Raw genomic sequence first — 20050 nt, forward strand, 5'->3', positions numbered from 1 at the left:
GGATAGATATCAATATATAGAGAGAGATAGTTGCTTATAAACTCCAGCTTTGCTCAGCTGCCTTTTGGTACCGATTTGGCATTTGAAATATATACGAACACACATTCATACTTATAGCTACATATATCTATATCTATGCTTATAAACACTGCTCACATCTATATATGAATGTGCATGTAATATACAAATGCGTGTGCACGTGTATGTATATTTCAAAAGGCCAGATCAGTTCCAAAACTGGGCTGCACAAAGTTCAAGAGTTTATAAAGATTTATATATATGAACGTGTGTGTATATTTCAAAGGTCACATACGTTCATATATATATATATATTCATTCCTTGGGGGATATCTATATCTATCGTCCATTTCTCTCTAGATATAGCTCTACATATACAGAGATCTCCCTCTCTCTATATATATCTATTTATCTATATATTCCCGCAAGGACCAGATCAGTTCCAAAACTCGGCCGAACAAAGCTCGAGTGAAGCCCATAAGGTTGTACAACGGAGTAAGCCCCTCAGTCTGGGGGGGGGTTCAGCTGCTCCCCCCACGCAGGCAGGTCCCCGGGCAGCGGCCCGGCTGCGTGCAGACCAGGCCCGGGCTGTCGGTATTCAGCGCAGACCCGCTGACCACGCGGCCGCGAGAGCGGAGGTGGGGGGGGGCGTTCCGTGGGCCCCTAACGGCCGCCGGGGGAGGGGGTCTGCGGCGCGAGGCGGGAGGGGGCGGGCGCCGGAAGTGACGCGCGAGCGGAGCGGGTGCGCGCGGCTGGTGGAAGATGGCGGCCGAGGCTGCGCTGGGCAGGGAGCGCGGCCGGCAGCCGTGAGCGCGGCCCGGCGTGCGGGGGGCGGGGGGAGGGAAAGGGAGGGGAGGGGCAGGGCGGCTTCCCCCGCGCCCGCCGGCTGTATGCTCCAGCGGGGCCCCGCGGGGCCAGCCCGCGCCGCAGCGCCGCCGCCCACGGGTAGGTGCCGCGTCCTTCTTCCCCCCGCCCCGAGCCTCGCCGCGCCGCGCCGCATCCATCCGCCCTGCAGCTGTCGGGCCAGTGTCGCCCGGGAGGGCCGCCGCTTCTCACGTGCTCGGGGTGACTTAACTGCGGGTGGGGCCGGGGAAGGAGCTTGGGATGGGAGGAGTCGCCTCATCTGCGGGCTGCCCGTCCTAAGCTCTTGAGTTCAGACGTGAGCAGCCCCCAGGGCTGTGTAGTTTTTTGACTATACTGCTCACTTTCCCGCAGTTAGCATGAGCTGATCAACTCTGCTTTGATACCAGCGGCTCTGAAACCCATTTTTCCTGGTGGGTTGGATGATGTTTTGTTGTTCCAGGGTTTGGTACTGATGGGTCTGGAGTGTTTGCCTTGAAAATGTGTGCTCATATTGAAAAAGTCCCCCTTAGTCTGTTGATTCACCTGGGTTACACCTGATGACCGTATTGGTTGCCCCAGTGTTTCTCAACCCATGGGTCACGATCCAAGAGTGAGTCGCAAGAATATGTGAAAGGGCTGTGAGCAAAGTTGTTAAAAATGGGTTCTCCTTTAAAGAAGGAAAAGTGGGGAGCTGTGGGGTTCCTCTGCAGGCTGGCAGAGTTTCAGCCTGCAAGGGGCTGCTTGTGGGCCACCCACACACACGCCTTATTCCACAACCTGGGCAGCAGGTTGGGAATGAGGGGTGCTGGCAGGGTTGGGGGCTGTTTTACACTCAAACTATTTACTGGCTGGGGACTGGCCATTCATGTTTACAAGTGGGACCCGGTACAAAAAGGTTGAGGGACCACTGCATTATGGAATACTCTGATGCTGTGTACTGTAACTAAATCTTTAAATGAAGGTGGGTATTCTAGTATGTAATATGGAAGCTACGTCGCGTGGAATAGGGAAAAATCACATTATTACCACGGTCTATTGGTCTAAAGTTTGAGAGTCACTGCTATGGCTTGACTGGAGTCGGGTGTGTGACTGTCGCTTGGATAGATGCAACAAAGCCATCTTTATATCAGTACCTTGGTGCCAGCAGCTGTGGCACCAGAGCGGTCTGTCCTGTCTTCCATTGTTGAGGCATCTCCCCAATTTACTGGGCAGGGTCCAGAGAATGTGTTGACCCCTTAATAGAATCATAGAAGTAGGGTCAGAAGGGACCTTGTAGATCTTCAAGTCCGACCCCCTGCCTGGGCGGGAGAAAAACTGGACTCAAATGAGTCCAGCCAGGTAGGCATCAAGCCTCTTCTTAAAGACCCACAGGGTAGGAGCCAGCACCACTTCCCTAGGAAGCTGGTTCCAGCTCCTAGCTGCCCTAACTGTGAAGCAGTTTTGCGGATGTCTAATCTAAACCTACTCTCCAATAATTTGTGTCCATTATTCCTTGTCATGCCAGGGGGTGCTAGGGAAAACGGTGTCTCCCCCAAACCCTTCTGGTCCCCCCTAGTGAGTTTATAGACAGTCACCAGGTCCTCCCTCAGCCTTCTCTTGTGAAGGCTGAACAGGTTTAGGTCCTGCAGTCTTTCATTGTAGGGTCTGCCCTGTAGTCCCCGGATCATGCGGGTGGCCCTCCTCTGGACCCTTTCAATGTTGTCCACATCCCTCCTGAAATGGGGCGCACAGAACTGGACACAGTACTCCAGCTGTGGCCTGACCAGCGTCGCATAGAGGGGGAGGATCACCTCCTTGGCTCTACTTGAGATGCATCTGTGGATGCATGACAAGGTCTGGTTAGCCCTGCCAGCCGTGACCTTGCATTGCTGGCCCATGTTCATCTTGGAGTCCGTAATGACTCCATGATCCCTTTGTGCCTCCGTGCTCTCAAGAAGTGAGTTTCCCATTCTATAAGTGTGCTGCTGGTTTCTACTGCCTAAGGGCAGCACCCTGCACTTGTCATCATTGAAACCCATCCTGTTTATGTTAGCCCACTCCTGTAACCTATCCAGATCTTGCTGGCAGTGGTTTAATATCTGAGCTAGTTTAAAGTAGGGATATAAATACTGGTTAATTAAGTATGTGTTTAAACTCCTGGAATGTTATCAGTTAAACAGGTAACCGATAACTGGTATCTCCTGGGGACCGGCCCCGCCTGTGCTCCCATATTTGCCGGGTGGCAGCAGCAGGCAAGGGGCTTTTCCAGCCTTTCCAGGGGCCTGGTTGGAGCCTATGCTGGCTGTGGTAGGAGGCTGGGAGGCTACAAGTGGTGGCATGGAGATCTGCAGGGCCCTGATTTGTCTCATTACCAGTGGTAGGGGTATGTGTGCCTTGGGTTGGATAGCAGAAAGAGCCAGGGGTACTCTTTCCTGCCACCTTCAGGAGCACCCTGCCACTTTCTCCGTTGGACTGCTTCCCACTCCACATTAAATGCTAACCTGTGAATATGGTTAAATGTTTAACCCAGGGGTCGGCAAACCCAGCATGTGTGCCAGAACATGGTATGCAAGGCCATTTTGTTCTCATGCCACAGCTGGCTTGAACTTTGAGCAGCTGCCACCAGGCAGGCAGCAGCTGCCCACAGTTTGGGCCAGCTGTAGCCAGCATCTGGGAGGCTACAAACTGCTGTGCTAGGCTCTAGCTGGGCTTCATGGTGGCAGTGTCTACAGACATGTCTTGGGACAGATGGCAGGGGTTGCACTATGTCAGGCCTTTTTCCAGCTGTGTGCTCCCAGGCAAAGGTGCAGGCGCTCCTGCCACAGAACCTTTGCTGGACCCTGCAGCTGTTTTCAGTCTCCCAGCCGCCTGCTACATCTAACGTAGCTCTGGGCAGCTGCAGCAGGTGGTAGGCAGGCAGGCTGCAAACAGCTACCGGCTCTGTGGTGACATCTGCTACACACGTACCTTAGGGTGTGTGGTAGGGGAGGGGCTGGGGCAGCACAGTTCCAGCCCCTCCCCTGCAGTCCATTTTGGAGGCATGCATGCACCCACCACCAGCAATGAGGATAGGGCCCCTTGCGGCTCCCCTGACACGTGCCTCTGGCATGCCAAGTTGAGGCCTGGGTCCAGTTCGGTTGTTCTGGCACTCCAGTCAAAAATGTTGCCAACCCCTGGTTTAACCATTTACATCCCTAGTTTAAAGCAGCTGGATGTGTTTATGTGAGCTGTAGTCACATGTTGATTGCAGCTAAGACATAATCATAATGATATTAAATTGAAATGTCATAAGACCTCTCCAAAACCTGTTATTTTAGTTAATGAAATTATATCTGCCTCTATCTTATCCAGTTTTGAGTTATGGGAAATTCTAATACGTTTAGTATCTGCATTTTATGCCTCTGGAAGTATATGTTAAAATAGTTGCCAAGCATATTTTTGTCAGAACTCTTCTTTTGATAATTATTGCACATGGTAGTAGTGGTCCATTTACACAGCAAATTGTAAATTGCTGTGCATCATAATATAAAATGATGCTGCCCTGATTCTTAGAATCTGCTCTCTCTTGCCTGACAGGGGTGATGTGTAGAGGGTGCATGGGGGTGCATATGAACCCCCTGTCAGGCTGTGCTTTCTGTGTAGCAGTGGGGGAGGCAGGAGCACCAGTGCCCCCTCTGAGTGCCGGCTGGGGAGCGGGGCTGCCAGCAAAAGCAGCTGCGCCACTTCCGGAAGTGGCCAATGGAGTTCCAAAAGTGGCACGACTACTTTCACTGAGAGTGAAATCAGTCCCCCCACTGGACAGTGGGATTGGCCGTCAGGGGACACTTCCCCCCACCCCCCAAGCTGCTGACTTGGGGGGGGTGTTGGGGGGGAGGCACGTGGCCTCCTGACTCAAGAGCCACCAGACACCTGTGTTGCCTGATATCCAAATATCTTAGAACCATATTATCAAGTGATAGCTCATAATGAGTTCTTATCTTTTCAGGACTATAACACAGTTTGGCTCCAGCTATGCAAGCAAGACCAACTTGAATTATAATACAACAATCCAAAAAACCCACAAAATTAAAACAAAACAAAAAAAAAAGTCAAAAACATTAAAGTTGCTTGGGTACTTTTGAAAATGTACGTTGAACTTTAGCTCTGGAAATGTTCCATAGGGGTCAAGGTTATTCGGTCAAGGTCAAGTTAGGATATTAGTGTGGTACTAATACGATATATAACCATGCTGAAATGGAATGCAATTCATGCTGGGCTTTACTATGTTAGACTGTTATCAGTTCTTAAGATAGTTCCAAAATAAATGTACTGATCACCTGGTAGGTAGGCATTTATATTTAAAAAAAAAAAAAAAAAAGTCGTTAAGTGAATTGGTGTTAGCAAGTGTGGGGGGATGGGTAGGTCACTCTGATGTGAGTCGCCCCAAAAATCCCCGCAAAGGCCCCTGGAGAGGAGGGGTACGCGCCGGGTCGCCTGCGCCCCGTCAATCTCGCCTGCCACGTCTTGATGAAAAAAAAGGGGTTCACCCAAAGTGGGGCGCCGACGGTCCAACGCAAGGGGGGTACCCCGGCTCCAAAGTCCGGGGGTCCTGAGGGCTCCTCGCTCCCCTACACCCTCGCCCGAGCCTCCGATATGAATTTTGTCCAACCCTCAAAGGTCGGTATCCCTAGACCCGGGGGGGGCTACTAAGTCCGCCTCCCAGCCCACGGGTCTTCTTCCGTGGCCAGCGGGCCACCAGTCTCCGGAGAAAGTCCACTCCGGATGCGGTTCCCCTCCCGGGTTCTCCCGGCGGGACCGCCTCCGATTCCTTCGGTACCTGTGTCACGTCGGTAGGCCGCGCTGCTCCCGGTTCTGCCGCAGGCAACTCAGCTCCGGCCGGCTTCCACCGCGTGGCTCCCGGCTCCGACGTGTTCGGCCCCATTACCACTGGCCCTGTGACTCCCGGTCCAGCGCTTATCGGCTCTGCGCCTCCCGGCTGGGCCGCGGCCGCGGTCTGTAGCCCCGATCTCGGCACCGCCGTTACCGGTGCCGCCTCTGCCGGAAATTCTGCCGCCGGCTCCCCGCGCGCCGCTCCTGGCTCTGCTGCTTCCGGCATTCATTGCTTCGCGTCCGGCTCCGTTCGTCCCTGGTCCGCCTTCGGCCGAAGCTTCCTCCCTTCCCTAGCCAGGGTAGGGGTGCTGCTTTTATTACCCCGGGCCGGTCTCACCCCGGCCCGGATCACATTCCGGGACACTTTAACTCCCCGGCCAGACTTCCGGGTCTGTTCCCGGAAGTTGGACGGCCCTCCGGGCTTTCTCGCTCGGGCCGGGTCCCCTGGGGTCCTGGCCCCCTCACAGCAAGGTTGCTATCACTTGTGAGTAAAGCTTGTCAGTATTGAGTCTTGTGGAAATGGTATGTGGTACAAGTATAGATAAGTTTTAGAAGGTCAAGATATAATATCTGAAGCACCTAAGTCTCATTTTCAAAAGTGGCAGGCATTTAAACTACAAGCTAAAACTACACTTTTTTTTTTTCAGTCGAATTTACGATCCCAAATGTCCAGTTTTTCTTTTCTAAAGGAATATCAGTGCTTTTAAAAATAATGCACATTTTCAGTGTAGGCATCATCAGGGCTTAGTAGAGACTCCCAATGTGTTCATGCTAAATTTCAATTTCACATCACTGGTTCTTAGGCTCTGTGTAAAGTAGCATTTTTTTTCAAATTTTCTGATGTTGTGTTTAGCACAATTCATTGGTGGAAGTAATGAAGAATATTAGTGCAGACCAGTTGTGCCTTTTTTTTTCTTCAGCTACTCTGTTGCTTCCATGTCACTATTGCTACTCAATGAGAAATTTAGTAGGGGAAAAAAGCAGTGCAGTCACAGTCTTATATTTAGCATTTCTTATCCCAGTAGGTTGTGCCTGTTGTTATAGGTGCATGTTTATTTTAAACTAGTGAATTGCCCATTAAGAATGATAGGGGAGGGGGTGTGGGTGGGGACAGAATGCCACCAATGACCACCTACTGCTGCCTCCCAGGAGCAGGGGGAGAGGGGAGCTTGCGTGCCGCTGCCACTGCTCTGCATCCAGCTCTGCTCCCCACTGTCCTCCTGCTCCATGTCCGGCCCTGCTCCACCTGGCCCGTTCCACTGGAGCCATGCCCCCCGCCCATCATTCTTGACAGCACTGACGGGAGCCATGTCCCCCAAGAGTGTTACGGGCAGACAGATAATCTAAGCCCTTTATATATGCACGTGTGTATAAATAAAATGTTTGTCACCTTACAGCAGCTAAACCCCTTATTTTCAGAATGAGCATATGGAATTGTGAATGCCATATTTGCATGTGCAGATAAGTGTTCACATTCGATTTTTGCATGTTCATACATTTTCCTTAATTGTTGCCCAAAGATGCATCTAATTTTTGTTCACAAATTAGACAGGTGTTTGCACTTCTGAAAATTGAACCCAAGGGCTTGGGTATGTAGTAAACAATATATTTAGAGTACCTTTAGGCCTTGTGTTTTAATAAATGGTTTTGGTAAATGGGGAGAAGTATAGAAGAGATGGTTCATTTTACACTTTGATTCTGGGTTTGTTAATTTTTTTTTTTCATGTAGTACTAGTCCCCAAACTAATTTTGTCAGTGTATTTGAAAATCTTTCCTTGTGGCAGGTTTGGTCATTATGAGACAAGGTAATGGGCTCTGCAGATGAAGGAGAGAAGTGGATGTGGTATAATTTGGTTTGTTTGTTTGTTTGTTTTGGCGGGGAAAACATTGGGAAATGGGAAACATTTTTAAAAGCGTTGCTGTTGTTATTGGTAAGCTTGAAAGGTGGTTATCCATGTGAGTTTGAAGTCAGGAAGAAGATGGGCTAGGGTGGTACCCTAGAGGCTACCCAGATAGTCTCTAAGGTTATAAGTAGACATCATATTTGTCTTGAGGGTTGTTGTTTTTTTTTTTGTTTGGAGGTCCCCCCAGCCTTACAGATGGGCCTGCTCACTGCCTCACTTCAAGTGCCACTGAACTATCAAGATATAATGTTCTGTCCGTTTTCCTTGCTGTATTGTGGTGTGTTCCTGTAGAGTTGCATATGTTCTGGAGGGAAGGATTAAGATTCAGAATGACCTTGGTAGCCTGGAGAAATGGTCGAAATTAATTATAGTTTCATAGTTAGTAGGGTCAGAAGGGACTAAAATTCAGTTAGGTTCAAAGTTCTGCATTTGGGGTGGAACAATCAAATGCCAAACTACAGATTGGGGAATGACTGACTAAACTGCAGAAAAGAACTTGGATGTGTTAGTAGACCATAACCAACCTTAATATGAATAAGCAGTGGGTTTTTTGATGCAGGAAAAACAGGCAGTATCATATTGGGCTGTATTAATAGCAGTGGCAGTGTCACCTACTAGACAAGGGAAGAGAGTCTTCTGTCTTGTCAAACACAGGTGAGCCTCATCTGTGCTAATGTGTCCAGTTTTGGGCTTAGCACTTCAAGAAAGATGTGGAGAAATTAGAATCCAGGGGAGAGCTTTAAACATGATTAAAGGCCTGGGAAACACGACAGAGGAAAGGTTGAAAGAGCTTTGGAGAAGAGAAGACTGAGGGGATATTTGATAACAGTGTTCAAATTCCTGAAGGATAGTTGTAGAGCGGCTGGTGATAGACCAGTGGTTGGCAGTGTTTTGTAGCTGCAGGCTGCAATGACCTAGCTGGCCCCTGTTGCCACTTTTCCTGCTGCCCAGCTGTGCCATAGGGCAGGTGAAGCTGTCCCTTGACCAGCTGCAGTACAGGCAGAGCTCTGCGCCTCCACAAATTGTTGAATCCAGTGGCTCCGTGGTCCATAAGTTGCCATCTTGTGCGATAGGCTAGTTTCTGTGGCCTCACAGGGCAGGAAGAAATAATTGTCTTAAACTGCAACAAAGGGAATCGAGGTTAGATATTAAAAAGATATGTCTTATTATAATGTGATTAAGCATTGGAACAAATTACCTAGAGAGGCTATAGAATATTCATCTTTGGAATGTTTTAAGAGCAGGTTAGACAGACACTTGACTGGGATGGTTTAGACTAGGATGATCCTACCTTGAGCAGTGGGGCTGGACTAGATGACTTCCTGAGAACCTTCCAGTCCTACTTTTCTATGATTCTGTGGTTCCATAAGGTTTTTTGCATTGCTCATATTCAATGTTCAGATAGATGCTTCTTCAGAGTCTCTTTGGAGTGGTTAGAAAGCAAATCTTTCCTGTTAATTATAAATGGGAAATATAATAATTTTTTTCTTTGGACTATTTTAGTTAAGGTATTGTGCAACATTAACAGCGGGACTTTGCCTTTTAACTGTAATACTGTTATTTTACCATGGCCATTACTAGTACTTTTCTAAAACATGGCAGAAAGATTTATTGAGCAAAAGTACATAGGTTCATCTGCAAAGCATGAATCTTAATGTAATACTCTCTTTTTGAAACAATTTTAAAATCAAACATATAAGGGACAAATCAATACCCCCTTGTCTTTTGGCTTTATGGAATTAAGTTTAATTTCTTTCTTAGTCTGTAACTGTGAGTCCCAGAGGCATTGTAACATGAGGAGAGTCTCCATGACCATCAGGAAGAAATTAAAAGATAGAACTGTGTTTGACTTCTTATCTTTATTCTCCAATTGTGTAATAGATATTCCAAGAAGCTGTGCTTTTCCAGTCAGAGCAGAGTAGACTGGGTAATGAAGAATGTGCGAGACAAAAAAAGTCTGGAAGAAAACAAAAAAACCCAGTAGTGTTGGAGTGATGTTGTAGCCGTAATGGTTGAGGAAATATGCAGGAGGCAAGGATTTTTGAGAGTGATACCTGTTATTAAATAAGCTTTTGAATGCAGGACATTCTGAAAAAAGCTAATATGGTTAAAGGAATTTTCTGTTTCATTTTTTCTGGTTGAAAATTTTTGTTCTGTGCTTCATTCAGAGGTCAGTTGCTACGATAGTACAGAAGTTTCTCTTATGTGGGAAACAACCTCAGCTTCCTTTTCCTTTATATGCAAGAAAATGTAAATTTTATTTTGTTCTCATAGAACAGTGTAGACTGCGTCTCTCATTGAGACATATACATAAGCTGTTCTAATGGGGAATAAGAAAATCAAATGCTATCAGTATCCCTTTGCGTTGCAGAACAATTTGCATTGGTGAAGGAAATGTGAACTCCAAATTTTGCATTCTTATTGGAAATGTGGAAAGTTCATTTTGTCATTGTCTTCTGGGAAATCATCTGTATCACTTAAATATTGCATAGAGTTGCATCTAAGCTTACAAATGTTTGTGTGGGAGGAATGGAACCAGCTATGCTTTAGAAAACTGATTGCATCTGGGATTTTATTTTGTATCACTTTAATATTAAACTACATTATTACTGTTTGCCTTGTACAGGATATTGGTGCAAATGAAGATTTTAGTGATTGATCATTGCGTCTTTAATTGTCCACTTAAGCAGAAGGCTGCTTAGTTTTTGCCCTGCTGCTAGGGGGCGCTATCTGTGGCTCCATTCCTCCCCTACATAGCAGACCAAGCCTCGCTGATGATATCATGATGTTTTCATGTGCCAGTCCCCCAACCATGGGGCCCAGAATCCTACTGTAGGACCCCACCTGGGTTCCTCCCTTCAGGCAGACTCTGCTGCTGTCATACCAGGCCATATATCGCTCTGCCATCAGTCTCCCTTCGGATGTGGTCCCCTCACTGAGACCTTCAGCTCACACTAACCCTGGCCCACCTCCAGGCCAGTCAGGACCCGAGGTCCCTGGCTCTTGGGTGTCCCTCTCAGTGGGCCTCCTTGCCCTTCTGACCCTCCTGATCCTGGCCCCCGTCTGGGACAGTCAGGGGAAGCTCTGACAGGCCTCGCTGCATGACCCATACTCTTATCCTTGGGTCCCCCTCTCAGAGGTGGGGAGCTGGGGTTACCTCGCACCATGACTGATACCTTAGGGTCTCACAGGGGACTCTCACTCCCCCCTGGGCAGCAGGTTGTTGTGCTACCACCGGTGTTATCTTTGACCCCCACACTGCCTCCCAGCGGTGGAGGACTTACTAGGGTCAGGGCTCAGCTCTTGCTCTCTCCGGCTGAGCCCCCTCTCCCTTCACAGGGCTCCTCTCTCTGGGGCTTCTGATCACTTCCCCCTCTTGCTGTGGTTCCACAGCGCTGGCCCCCTCTCAGCTGGTGCTCAGATGTTATATTCGACCCGAACTCTGCCTCCCAGCATTGGAGGACTTACTGGAGTCAGGACTCAGCTCTCTTGCCCTCTGGCTGAGCCCCCCTCTCCCCTCACACTGCGGGGCTCCACACGGCTCGGGGTCTTGGGGCTTCCCTCCACAGGTGGGCTCAGGTGGGCATGGCTGTAGCCGTGCCTGACCCCAACTCTCCTCCTCAGGGTCTCGAACCCCTACAGGGCTCAGGCAGCCTTGGCCATACCTGGCCTCCAACTCTCCTTCTTGGAGCTTGCACCCCCACAACTACCAGCGGTGTACGTGACCCACCCAAAGGTAAGGGCTAGGGGTTAAGGCACCCCAACCCGGCTTTCACCAGGGTGATCACTGGCCTGGCATTTCCTGGGGGTTCCCATGCCACTGGGAGCCCCACCAGGCCACCCACTGCCAGCAGGGTGTAGTTTCAGGTCATACCCAGGGCCAGGAGCCTCCTGCCATCCTCTACGGCTCCTCCCTTATCTCCAGATGAAACTTGGCAGCCCTCAGGCCAGCCAAACTGCCTTGTCTATATAGGCAGCCCTGAGCCTAAAATGGCTGCCCTCATTAGGTACCTGGAGGCTGCCAGCTCCAGGACCTTAAAGTGCCCTGCCACTGTCTCCAGCCATGTACGCTGATGCTGAGTATAAACTTACGTGATAAATAGCAATAATGTTCCAATGATTTAGCGCTGATGAATGTTTTTTATGGTCTTGTACTAAAGAATATATCTGTATATATTCATACGTGCACCTATTCATACGTGCTGCTAGGCACTGAGCATGGCAAGGATAAGTGCTGCCTTAGAAAGGAGGAGGGTCTCTGAGGCTGTGTTTGATGTTGGGGATGTAGGAATCTCCATCTTCCTAAAAACTGGATTAAAAACTTTTGAGATTCTCTGAATATGATTTGATACATTGAAGGCAAAATATTGGATCATAGAAGAATGAAGATTTACTAAAATTAACCCCTGTCACTTCTTATGTTAAATACACTCTTTAAAAGTGGAGTGATTGTCATTTAAACTTTTTCTGAAACATTGTGGCAGTACTGTTTTCCACTTTGCATTACTGGTGTTGAGACCTCAGGTTGATTTTTGAGGTCCAGTCTCAGAATGGTTGGTACTTGGGAGACCTGAGGTAAAGGATTTTAAGAGCTACTTTTTATACCTAAGTTTCAGCTGTTGTTCTGTATGATTTTATATCAGTTCAGATGGATGGGTAAAAATTGTGTGGTCTCTATACTAAAATATAAGGGCACCTGTACACGAGTGCAGAAGCTGCTTCAGCGCATTGGAATTCCAGCAGTCTGCTGGAATTAATTGTGTTTGCAGTTTCCGTGCTCCAGCAGCCTCCTGTGTCTCCTGTATCAGCGTCCCTGCATTTAAAAAGGGTAGTGGGGGTGCTTGCTTTTTAAGCATGGGGACGCTGATACAAGAGACATGGTAGTGCTTTAATTGGAGTGGCTCTGAGAGTAAAAGTATAAAAGTGCTCTAAGTGATTGGCTCTTTTTTCTGTGTTGAGAAGCAGTGCAAATCAGGATATGCTCCTTTGGATTTGGTATATTTTCCTTTTATTAATGTTTGCCATTTTTTACACATGTCTGTTCCCACCCTTCATGTTTCATTGTTGCTTCACTTTCTTTAGAATGTTGTGAAGGGGCTTTTCAAGCAGGGTATTACTTTTTTCTGTTCTTTTAATCCCAGAGGCCCTACATTATATCTTGTCTCAAGGAGAGTAAATCTGGTGCCTGTAGAGCCTACTGATACCATTGATTTTTGCTAGCAGGTGAGGTGAAAATGCCCCTTTTTCAGTTTCTCTATCTCCTCTGCTGCTCTGTCCAGAGAGAGGGCCAGTTTCCAAATAATTGTGTGGCTATAGGCCAACCAAGGTAATTTAACCAAGGTAATTTATTCTTGCTCTATTTTGTCAGTTTCTTCTCTTGGTTTATTCTTTGTTTTACCTTCTCATCTTGGCAATTTTCTGCTACTTCCCCTCTCTTTATATATTTTAGAATGTGGGGGAGAATATTTTTGGTTATTGCTGCTTAATGCTTCTCTTTCTGAGGTGGTAGGATTGGGAGTCGAAGTATAGATTTTTCCCTCTGCTTTGTCTTAGTGGCTTTCCCTCAGTAAGAACTACTGCAACTTCAGTCTGTTTCGTTTTGCTGTGGCATATGCTGTATTCAGATATGGCAGAGGGAAAGTAGGTTGTTGGCCGAACCACTGAGCTGAGGACATTGATTTGCCTATTCTCTCTGCCCCGTGATATTAGGATTGTGTCTCTTGCCTTGCTGCTCCTTCTTCATCTGTATGTCTTTATCCTGAATATTAAGGAAATATTCTTAGGTTAAATTTTATTTCCACTCTCCTGCTGATGGAATTATTTGTAGCTTCTAGGAATAATCTTTATTTTTTTCAGGATAAAAAAATGCATATTCTTGCAGTCTATGCAGCTGTACCTCAACAGTGAGAGAGCAGCACAAATTTTGTTAGGTGGTGATATGGATACTTACTTGCCATTCTAAGTTAAGAGCCAAATATGGTTGCAATTTTTCAATGCTGCATTACCATCGAATAAGGAGTAGAGGTAATTAGCTGTATGTGGAGTTCTGTATGGTAATTTTCAAATGACAGTATCTGAGTAGTGCTAATAACAGTTAGAAACAATAACATAGAACATTTCCAGGTTTAAATGTTTGATATCTTTAGCCGTTCAGTGTTCTAGTTTTAATATAGAAAGCTACAACTAAACCGTTTAGTGTTTAGTTTTAATGTAGAAACTCGTAGAATAAATTATCAACAAGGCCAATTTATAATAAAGAACATTCACACATACAAAATTAATGGTGTGGTTTAAACTGACAAAAACGCAGGAAGTTTAGAGTTGGGCTGCAGTTCTGTTTTAAGTAATTTGTGGTTATTGTGTAGCTCTTTATTATGGATTGTCCTGTATTAGATGCCTTCCCATAGCCCTGAAAATGTTGTGATCCCATCATATAGATATTTTTTTTTAAGTATTTTAAAATTTATTTTAAAAAATGTTATAACCCCATGCACAGTGAACTTGGGTTAATTTGTGTAAGGCACAGTTCACCACTATAGTTTAATTCGATGTTGTTATTTCCTGCTAGTGCTGCTGTTTCTTCCCCTTCCCAATGCCCCCCTCCCCCTTAAAAAAATAACTACCGATAATTGGTCATTGCTGGATAATTTACCATTATTTACATTATCCTTGAAGTGACAGATTAACACCCCTCTAGTTTTTCATACATAAAACACATTCTATCTTCAAGTTTAATTGCTTAATAGGCAGTTGGAGCCCTCAGTCACCAGAGATGGAGGAACGTACTATTTTTCTGAGATATAGCATCTCTGTTTCTGATGGCTTTAATATTGTGGACTTCACATACAGTGTTACTTCTTATACCTCTCAGTAATACCATGATATATGTAATTATCCCCTAAGAAGATGAAATACAAATGAAGCACCTTTGCAAAATGTGCAGAGTGCAAAATGTTGGTTTCTGGGGTCATTATAGTGCATATTACAATACTTTTGTCTTACTCTGACATCTTTGATTTCAAACCTTTGTGAAGACTTTTGGGGTCTTATTTCTGAAGATGAGAAATTTTCAAATTACTTTATTTTGAACATGGTGTTTTATTTTTCTTAATTGCTCTTTTTATGAAAAAAACCATTAAGGGATAGGCTAGACCCTAGGGGTATGATAGAAAAATACCTAATTATATGACTGTAAAGTAATGTGAACACATGTATAGCATTATCGCATTTTTAAATTCCTGTTTTCAACACCAAACAAGTTACAACATCACATTTACAACTAATACTTGCTTCCCCTGGGTGAATTGTTTACTAAATTAATTTTCAAGGCAGTGAAGAAAACACGGGAAGAGATTTAAAAAAAGGGATTGTCTCCAAAAGGTGAATTGCCAAGAGCTATTGTAAAATTGAAAAATGTTAATGAACATAAAGTACATACTATTAACGTTGTTCATGCAGTCTGAAAGAGATTCTGTTCTGTTAATTCTTATAATTTTTTTTTTTTCTGCTTGGTTCCTTTTTCCAGGTGATTCATGGCAGGGGACGTGGAAGGGTTTAGCTCCTCTATCCATGACACCAGTGTCTCTGCTGGGTTCAGAGCACTGTATGAGGAAGGATTGCTTCTTGATGTCACTCTTGTCATTGAAGACCACCAGTTTCAGGCACACAAAGCACTGCTTGCCACCCAGAGCGATTACTTCAGGATTATGTTCACAGCAGACATGCGGGAACGTGATCAGGACAAAATCCATTTGAAAGGTCTCACTGCCACAGGCTTCAGCCATGTCCTCCAATTCATGTACTATGGAACTATTGAACTGAGTATGAACACTGTTCATGAGATCCTGCAGGCTGCCATGTATGTTCAGCTTATAGAGGTGGTGAAGTTCTGCTGCTCTTTTCTCTTAGCAAAAATCTGCTTAGAAAACTGTGCAGAAATTATGAGACTCTTAGATGATTTTGGTGTAAACATTGAGGGAGTCAGAGAAAAGTTGGACTCCTTTCTGTTAGAAAATTTTGTGCCACTCATGTCCCGACCCGATTTCCTGTCATATCTGACCTTTGAAAAGCTCATGTCTTACTTGGATAATGATCATCTGAGCAGGTTTCCAGAGATAGAACTGTACGAGGCTGTTCAGGCTTGGCTGCGGCATGATAGAAGACGCTGGAGGCATACGGACACCATCATTCAGAACATCAGGTTTTGTTTGATGACACCATCCAGTGTTTTTGAGAAGGTTGGTGCATTTGAAAGCAATAGACAGGATTCATCATTTAGCTAGGGCAGCATGCCGTTAAATAGGTAAGATTCCCATGCTTGTTAGGAGGAACAAAGAGAGCACTGATATTTTCCTTTTTCTCCAACAAAATCTTTAAAATAACATATTTAAAAAATACCATATCTGAAAGTAATGTCAACTGATTTTAGAAAATAGCATGTTTGTGACTGGAGAAGCTAGAGTTCTTAGGGTTTATTTGTAAATGATTTCTTATAAGAATATTTAAAGGAAATCTAATTCATATGTAGTTTGTTTTATTTCAGTCATTCTTGCTGTCTTTCATATCTTGCTGCTTTATTCCAGGGAACTCTTGGGATGTCCTCATAACTGGGTATCAGTATAATGAAAGTCAACTTGCATGTTCTCAATTTTAGTTGTAGATACATGCACATTGTATATACGTTTAAGCTGCTGTTTATGGCAAGAAATCTACATTTAAATAAATGTCACCATGTACTATAGCAGTGTGTGCTACAAAAAATGCTTCATATGGAAAAAAAGAAAAAGTAGGAAATGGTGTGTTAAGTATCATATTAATGTATGCAGGGTAATTTTTTTGGAAAGCATGTAAGTATGACATAGCTACTGGAGTGTCCCTAAATCTTACTGAAAGGCAGCTATGGTTAGACTTTCTTGGAAGCTTTAGCTACAATGTAGCTTTAGCTTTTTGTATGTAGAGGGAGAGATGATGTTCAGAGGGCTACACTAATTTACACATATTCTGGATTAATAATTAAGGGAAAAAATGCCCTTAAAATCCCTCATTAGAATCTTTTAAAAAAAACCTTGCCCTCTTGGCAGCAAAAATATTTGGAGCAAGTTTTTTTGTTTTTTTTATAACATTTAACTATTGTTCTTCTCAGCAACCCCAGTGCAATTCTGTTGAAGTCAAAACTTCATCTCCTTAGAGCAGTTTCCGTTCTTGCTGCCATCTTGCTTCATTGATTTTTGTTTTACCTGCAACGCAATTATGAATGCGTAAAGAATAAGGTCATAAGTAAGTTAGATGCTGCTTCCTCTAAGGAACAGGTTTCTCCAAATTAACTTGCTATTTCTCAGTGTCCAGTGTGCATTAAACATTATCCTCATAACTAGATTTTTTTTAGCTTAATCGCATTATTGCCAGCAATAGCAGTGAACTGCCTCCCCCACATGGTGTTTTCACACAGTTGAAAGATAAATATTCTTTTGCATTGTTGTAAGAAAAGATAAAGTGGGGAAAAAGACTCTATTATTTAAGCTTCTTTTTGTTGCGTTAAAGTATATAGTCTGAAAAGAGACTTTGTAGTAACTTGGTATTCCATATTAGATTTGTTCATGTTAATATAAAATATGGATTTGTTAAATTTGAAAGTGTTAGTTTGATTTTGCAATTTTTTTGTTCATTTTTGTTACCAGTACTAAAATAGAACAAAGATACAGTAATTGAAAGCTAGAGCTCTGACGCTGAAAAAATATACAAACATGTTTGACTTCACACACACATATACATAGGCATTGAAGTTAAGTGAACAGTTTTATTTTTTGCAATGACTTAGATCTGAAAGGAATTTATAGATCCTGTTGGATATCATATTTATTCCTAAGATCAGAAGAGAATCCTTTATTTGCCAAATGAATGAGGAAAAACAAGAAATATCAGTTTTTACTTTGAAAGATGAAACTTATTATTTGTCAACATTAGAGAAATCCAAAAAAGTGAGCATTTGTGTGGCTTAAACACATAGGGTAGTGAAAAGAGGAGCTGTTTAATTACAGTATTGAGACCTCTTATAATTTTACTATGAAAAAAATCGTATTGTCAGATACCACTTTGAATTTTATGGCTTTTGTCAAATATTCTTTGCATTGATATAGTTCATATGTATATGAAGGAGGTTGTATGTAGCTTATTTTACAACTTTTGGTGTAGTTTCTGGTAAATGCAGATAAAACTTTTTGTTGTATTTATTCAGCAAACCTGTTATGAAATAGCAGATTATCCTACAAACATTTGGTCATCATATTCCATAACTTGATCAAGAGTAGTGCTGTGAGCAAAGATTTGTAGGCTTAGTCCCTTTCTTCATAAAAATGTGTTTAAATACTAATATTTAAACCTCACTTTTTAAATTATTTAATATCATAGATAATAACTTGTTATGCTACCATTTCACTCATTTTTTGTGCATTGGGTACAGGAAGTAAAACATCAAAATATTTGTTTACATTGTGCCTGATCAAGCTTATAGGCTTAAGTCTCTAGCCTGTTACAGTGTGTCTATTGGCTAGATGCAGATTGTTCTCATGTATGGCTTCCCTTAAGCTTTGCAGTGCCAGAAAATTAGATGCCTTTTTCTAGGAGGGTCATCCAAATCAACAGGCTTAGGCACTTAACTTGCTCCATTAATTCTGCAGGAACTTACGTGCCTCCAAAGTTCAATGCAGAACACTAGTGATAAGCAAGGAGGCCCCATAACTAAAATCAGATATGTTAAACAAGAGGATGTCTCTTCTCCCTCTCCTCCTCAATACTTCAGCACCTGACTCAGTTGCAAATCAGTGTCTCAGTATTCTTAGAGGGGAGGCAGCTAATGTAAATTCCTCATTTACAAAGTGCATTGAGTTCAGTACAACATGCAGCGCCTGCAGCCACTGTCCCTTGCAAGTGGTGGGTGGCAGTGGGGGCCTCATTGTTACAGCACCTGCCTAACCTATGGCATATAGAGATATGCAGAGTAATTATGATCACATAAATGTAATATATATATTTTAAATCTATATCTAAATGTTTCCATCCCACCACTATTGAAGTATAAGGACCTGATTTTTTTGCATGATGCTGAGAGCACTCATGCCTTCATGCAGCAAGACACTTTCTATTGGGAAGGGGAGGGAGCAGTCTTTAAAAAGTTCCCTAAAAGTCTGCAGAATAGGCCTTTGAGTGACTGGGAAGGAAATTCTGCAGTTGAACTGAACTTTAGGTGTATAAGTTCACATTGCATGTAGTCTTCAAAGAGTAGTTTTCAACTGTGTAGTTAAAGGGTTCTGCTGGATTTTAATAAATTCTTAGCTGTAACTGTTGGCTTGGCTTTGTTTTTAAGGAATTTCTGGTCTGTATCCTGCCGCCTTTAGAGATCACTGTTCACCTCATATTTTATCTTGGGAGTTTACAAATAAATGGTTGCCAGCAAAATGCAGAGAGAACAAATTTGACAGATACCATAATAAAAGGATTTCTTTCTTTCTTTCAATTGCACCCAGAAATTACTAGTAAGCCTGTGCCATTTCTGGTTCATGACTTTAAAATGTTCACTACAGTGAAGTACTGATTACGTTCACCAGTATATTCTCTAGTGGTTGGAGTTTTATTTGTCCCTAGCCCTAGCTAGAGTACATTGAGTGTGCAAGTGATAAAGGCACGGGTAATTGTAGTGAGGTTAACTTCCCAAACATAAATTACAATTGTGTCTGTATAAAAACCATGTACATTTTCTGTTGTAAATAAGTGGTTCAGGGGACAAATATATTTACTGCTTGTGGGTTTGATCAGTCAGTATGACCTCCTATGTGAAATGATATGCCAATTATATTTTAATTTGCTATCTGTGCTCTTGTGCAGTCTGTAAATGTGTGTATTTATGTTGTTTGCTGCTAGTGTATACATTTCAATTAGAATGCTTTCTAAGAAAAGGTTTCCCAAAAGGCCTACAAATTCTAAAGCAGGGGTGGCCAGCCTGTGGTACACAGCAGATCAGAGAGGGCACAGGCAGCACACTGATAAATAGAGCAGGGGGCAGAAAGCAGAGCAGGTCAGGCAGGGGAAATGGATTGGAATGGTACTAGAGAAGTACTAGGGCTTCATTTGTGGCATACCTACTGAAAAGGTTGGCTTAACTGTTCTAGAGTATGTATCTGTGTGTAGAATAGAGTAATAGACCATCAACAGTGCCATTTAAAAAAAAATGCTGAAGGAGGACTTTACATTCCTAGAGACTGAAATCCCTAAATCCTCTTCTTTTCATTTTTTTTTTCCTTCCCCTCCCTGTGTGGGAAAGGAATAGTCTTCTGAGGTACTTCAGAAAGTGAGAGTAAATAAGCTGTTCAGGAGGGAACCACCTCTTATAAATGAATAGGCAGTTGTGTACCATTCAACCCTTGGCCTTTGTATTGAAGGGA

General features: G+C 44.0%; 1 protein-coding gene across 1 annotated transcript in view; it reads left to right on the forward strand.

Annotated features, from left to right (window-relative positions):
* The first annotated feature begins 868 nt into the window (after positions 1–868).
* The window catches only part of KLHL15 (kelch like family member 15), a 41978-nt gene continuing 22796 nt past the window's right edge, over positions 869–20050 (forward strand). The window contains exons 1-2 of the mRNA XM_090062176.1: positions 869–963; positions 15139–15850. Coding sequence (XP_089918302.1) covers positions 15146–15850 — 705 coding nt within the window. The 5' untranslated portion in view covers positions 869–963; positions 15139–15145. The remainder of the gene's footprint in view (positions 964–15138; positions 15851–20050) is intronic.

The sequence above is a fragment of the Crocodylus siamensis genome, chromosome 1, assembly GCF_052110815.1.
Source record: "Crocodylus siamensis isolate JL-2025a chromosome 1, ASM5211081v1, whole genome shotgun sequence".
Taxonomy (NCBI): domain Eukaryota; kingdom Metazoa; phylum Chordata; order Crocodylia; family Crocodylidae; genus Crocodylus; species Crocodylus siamensis.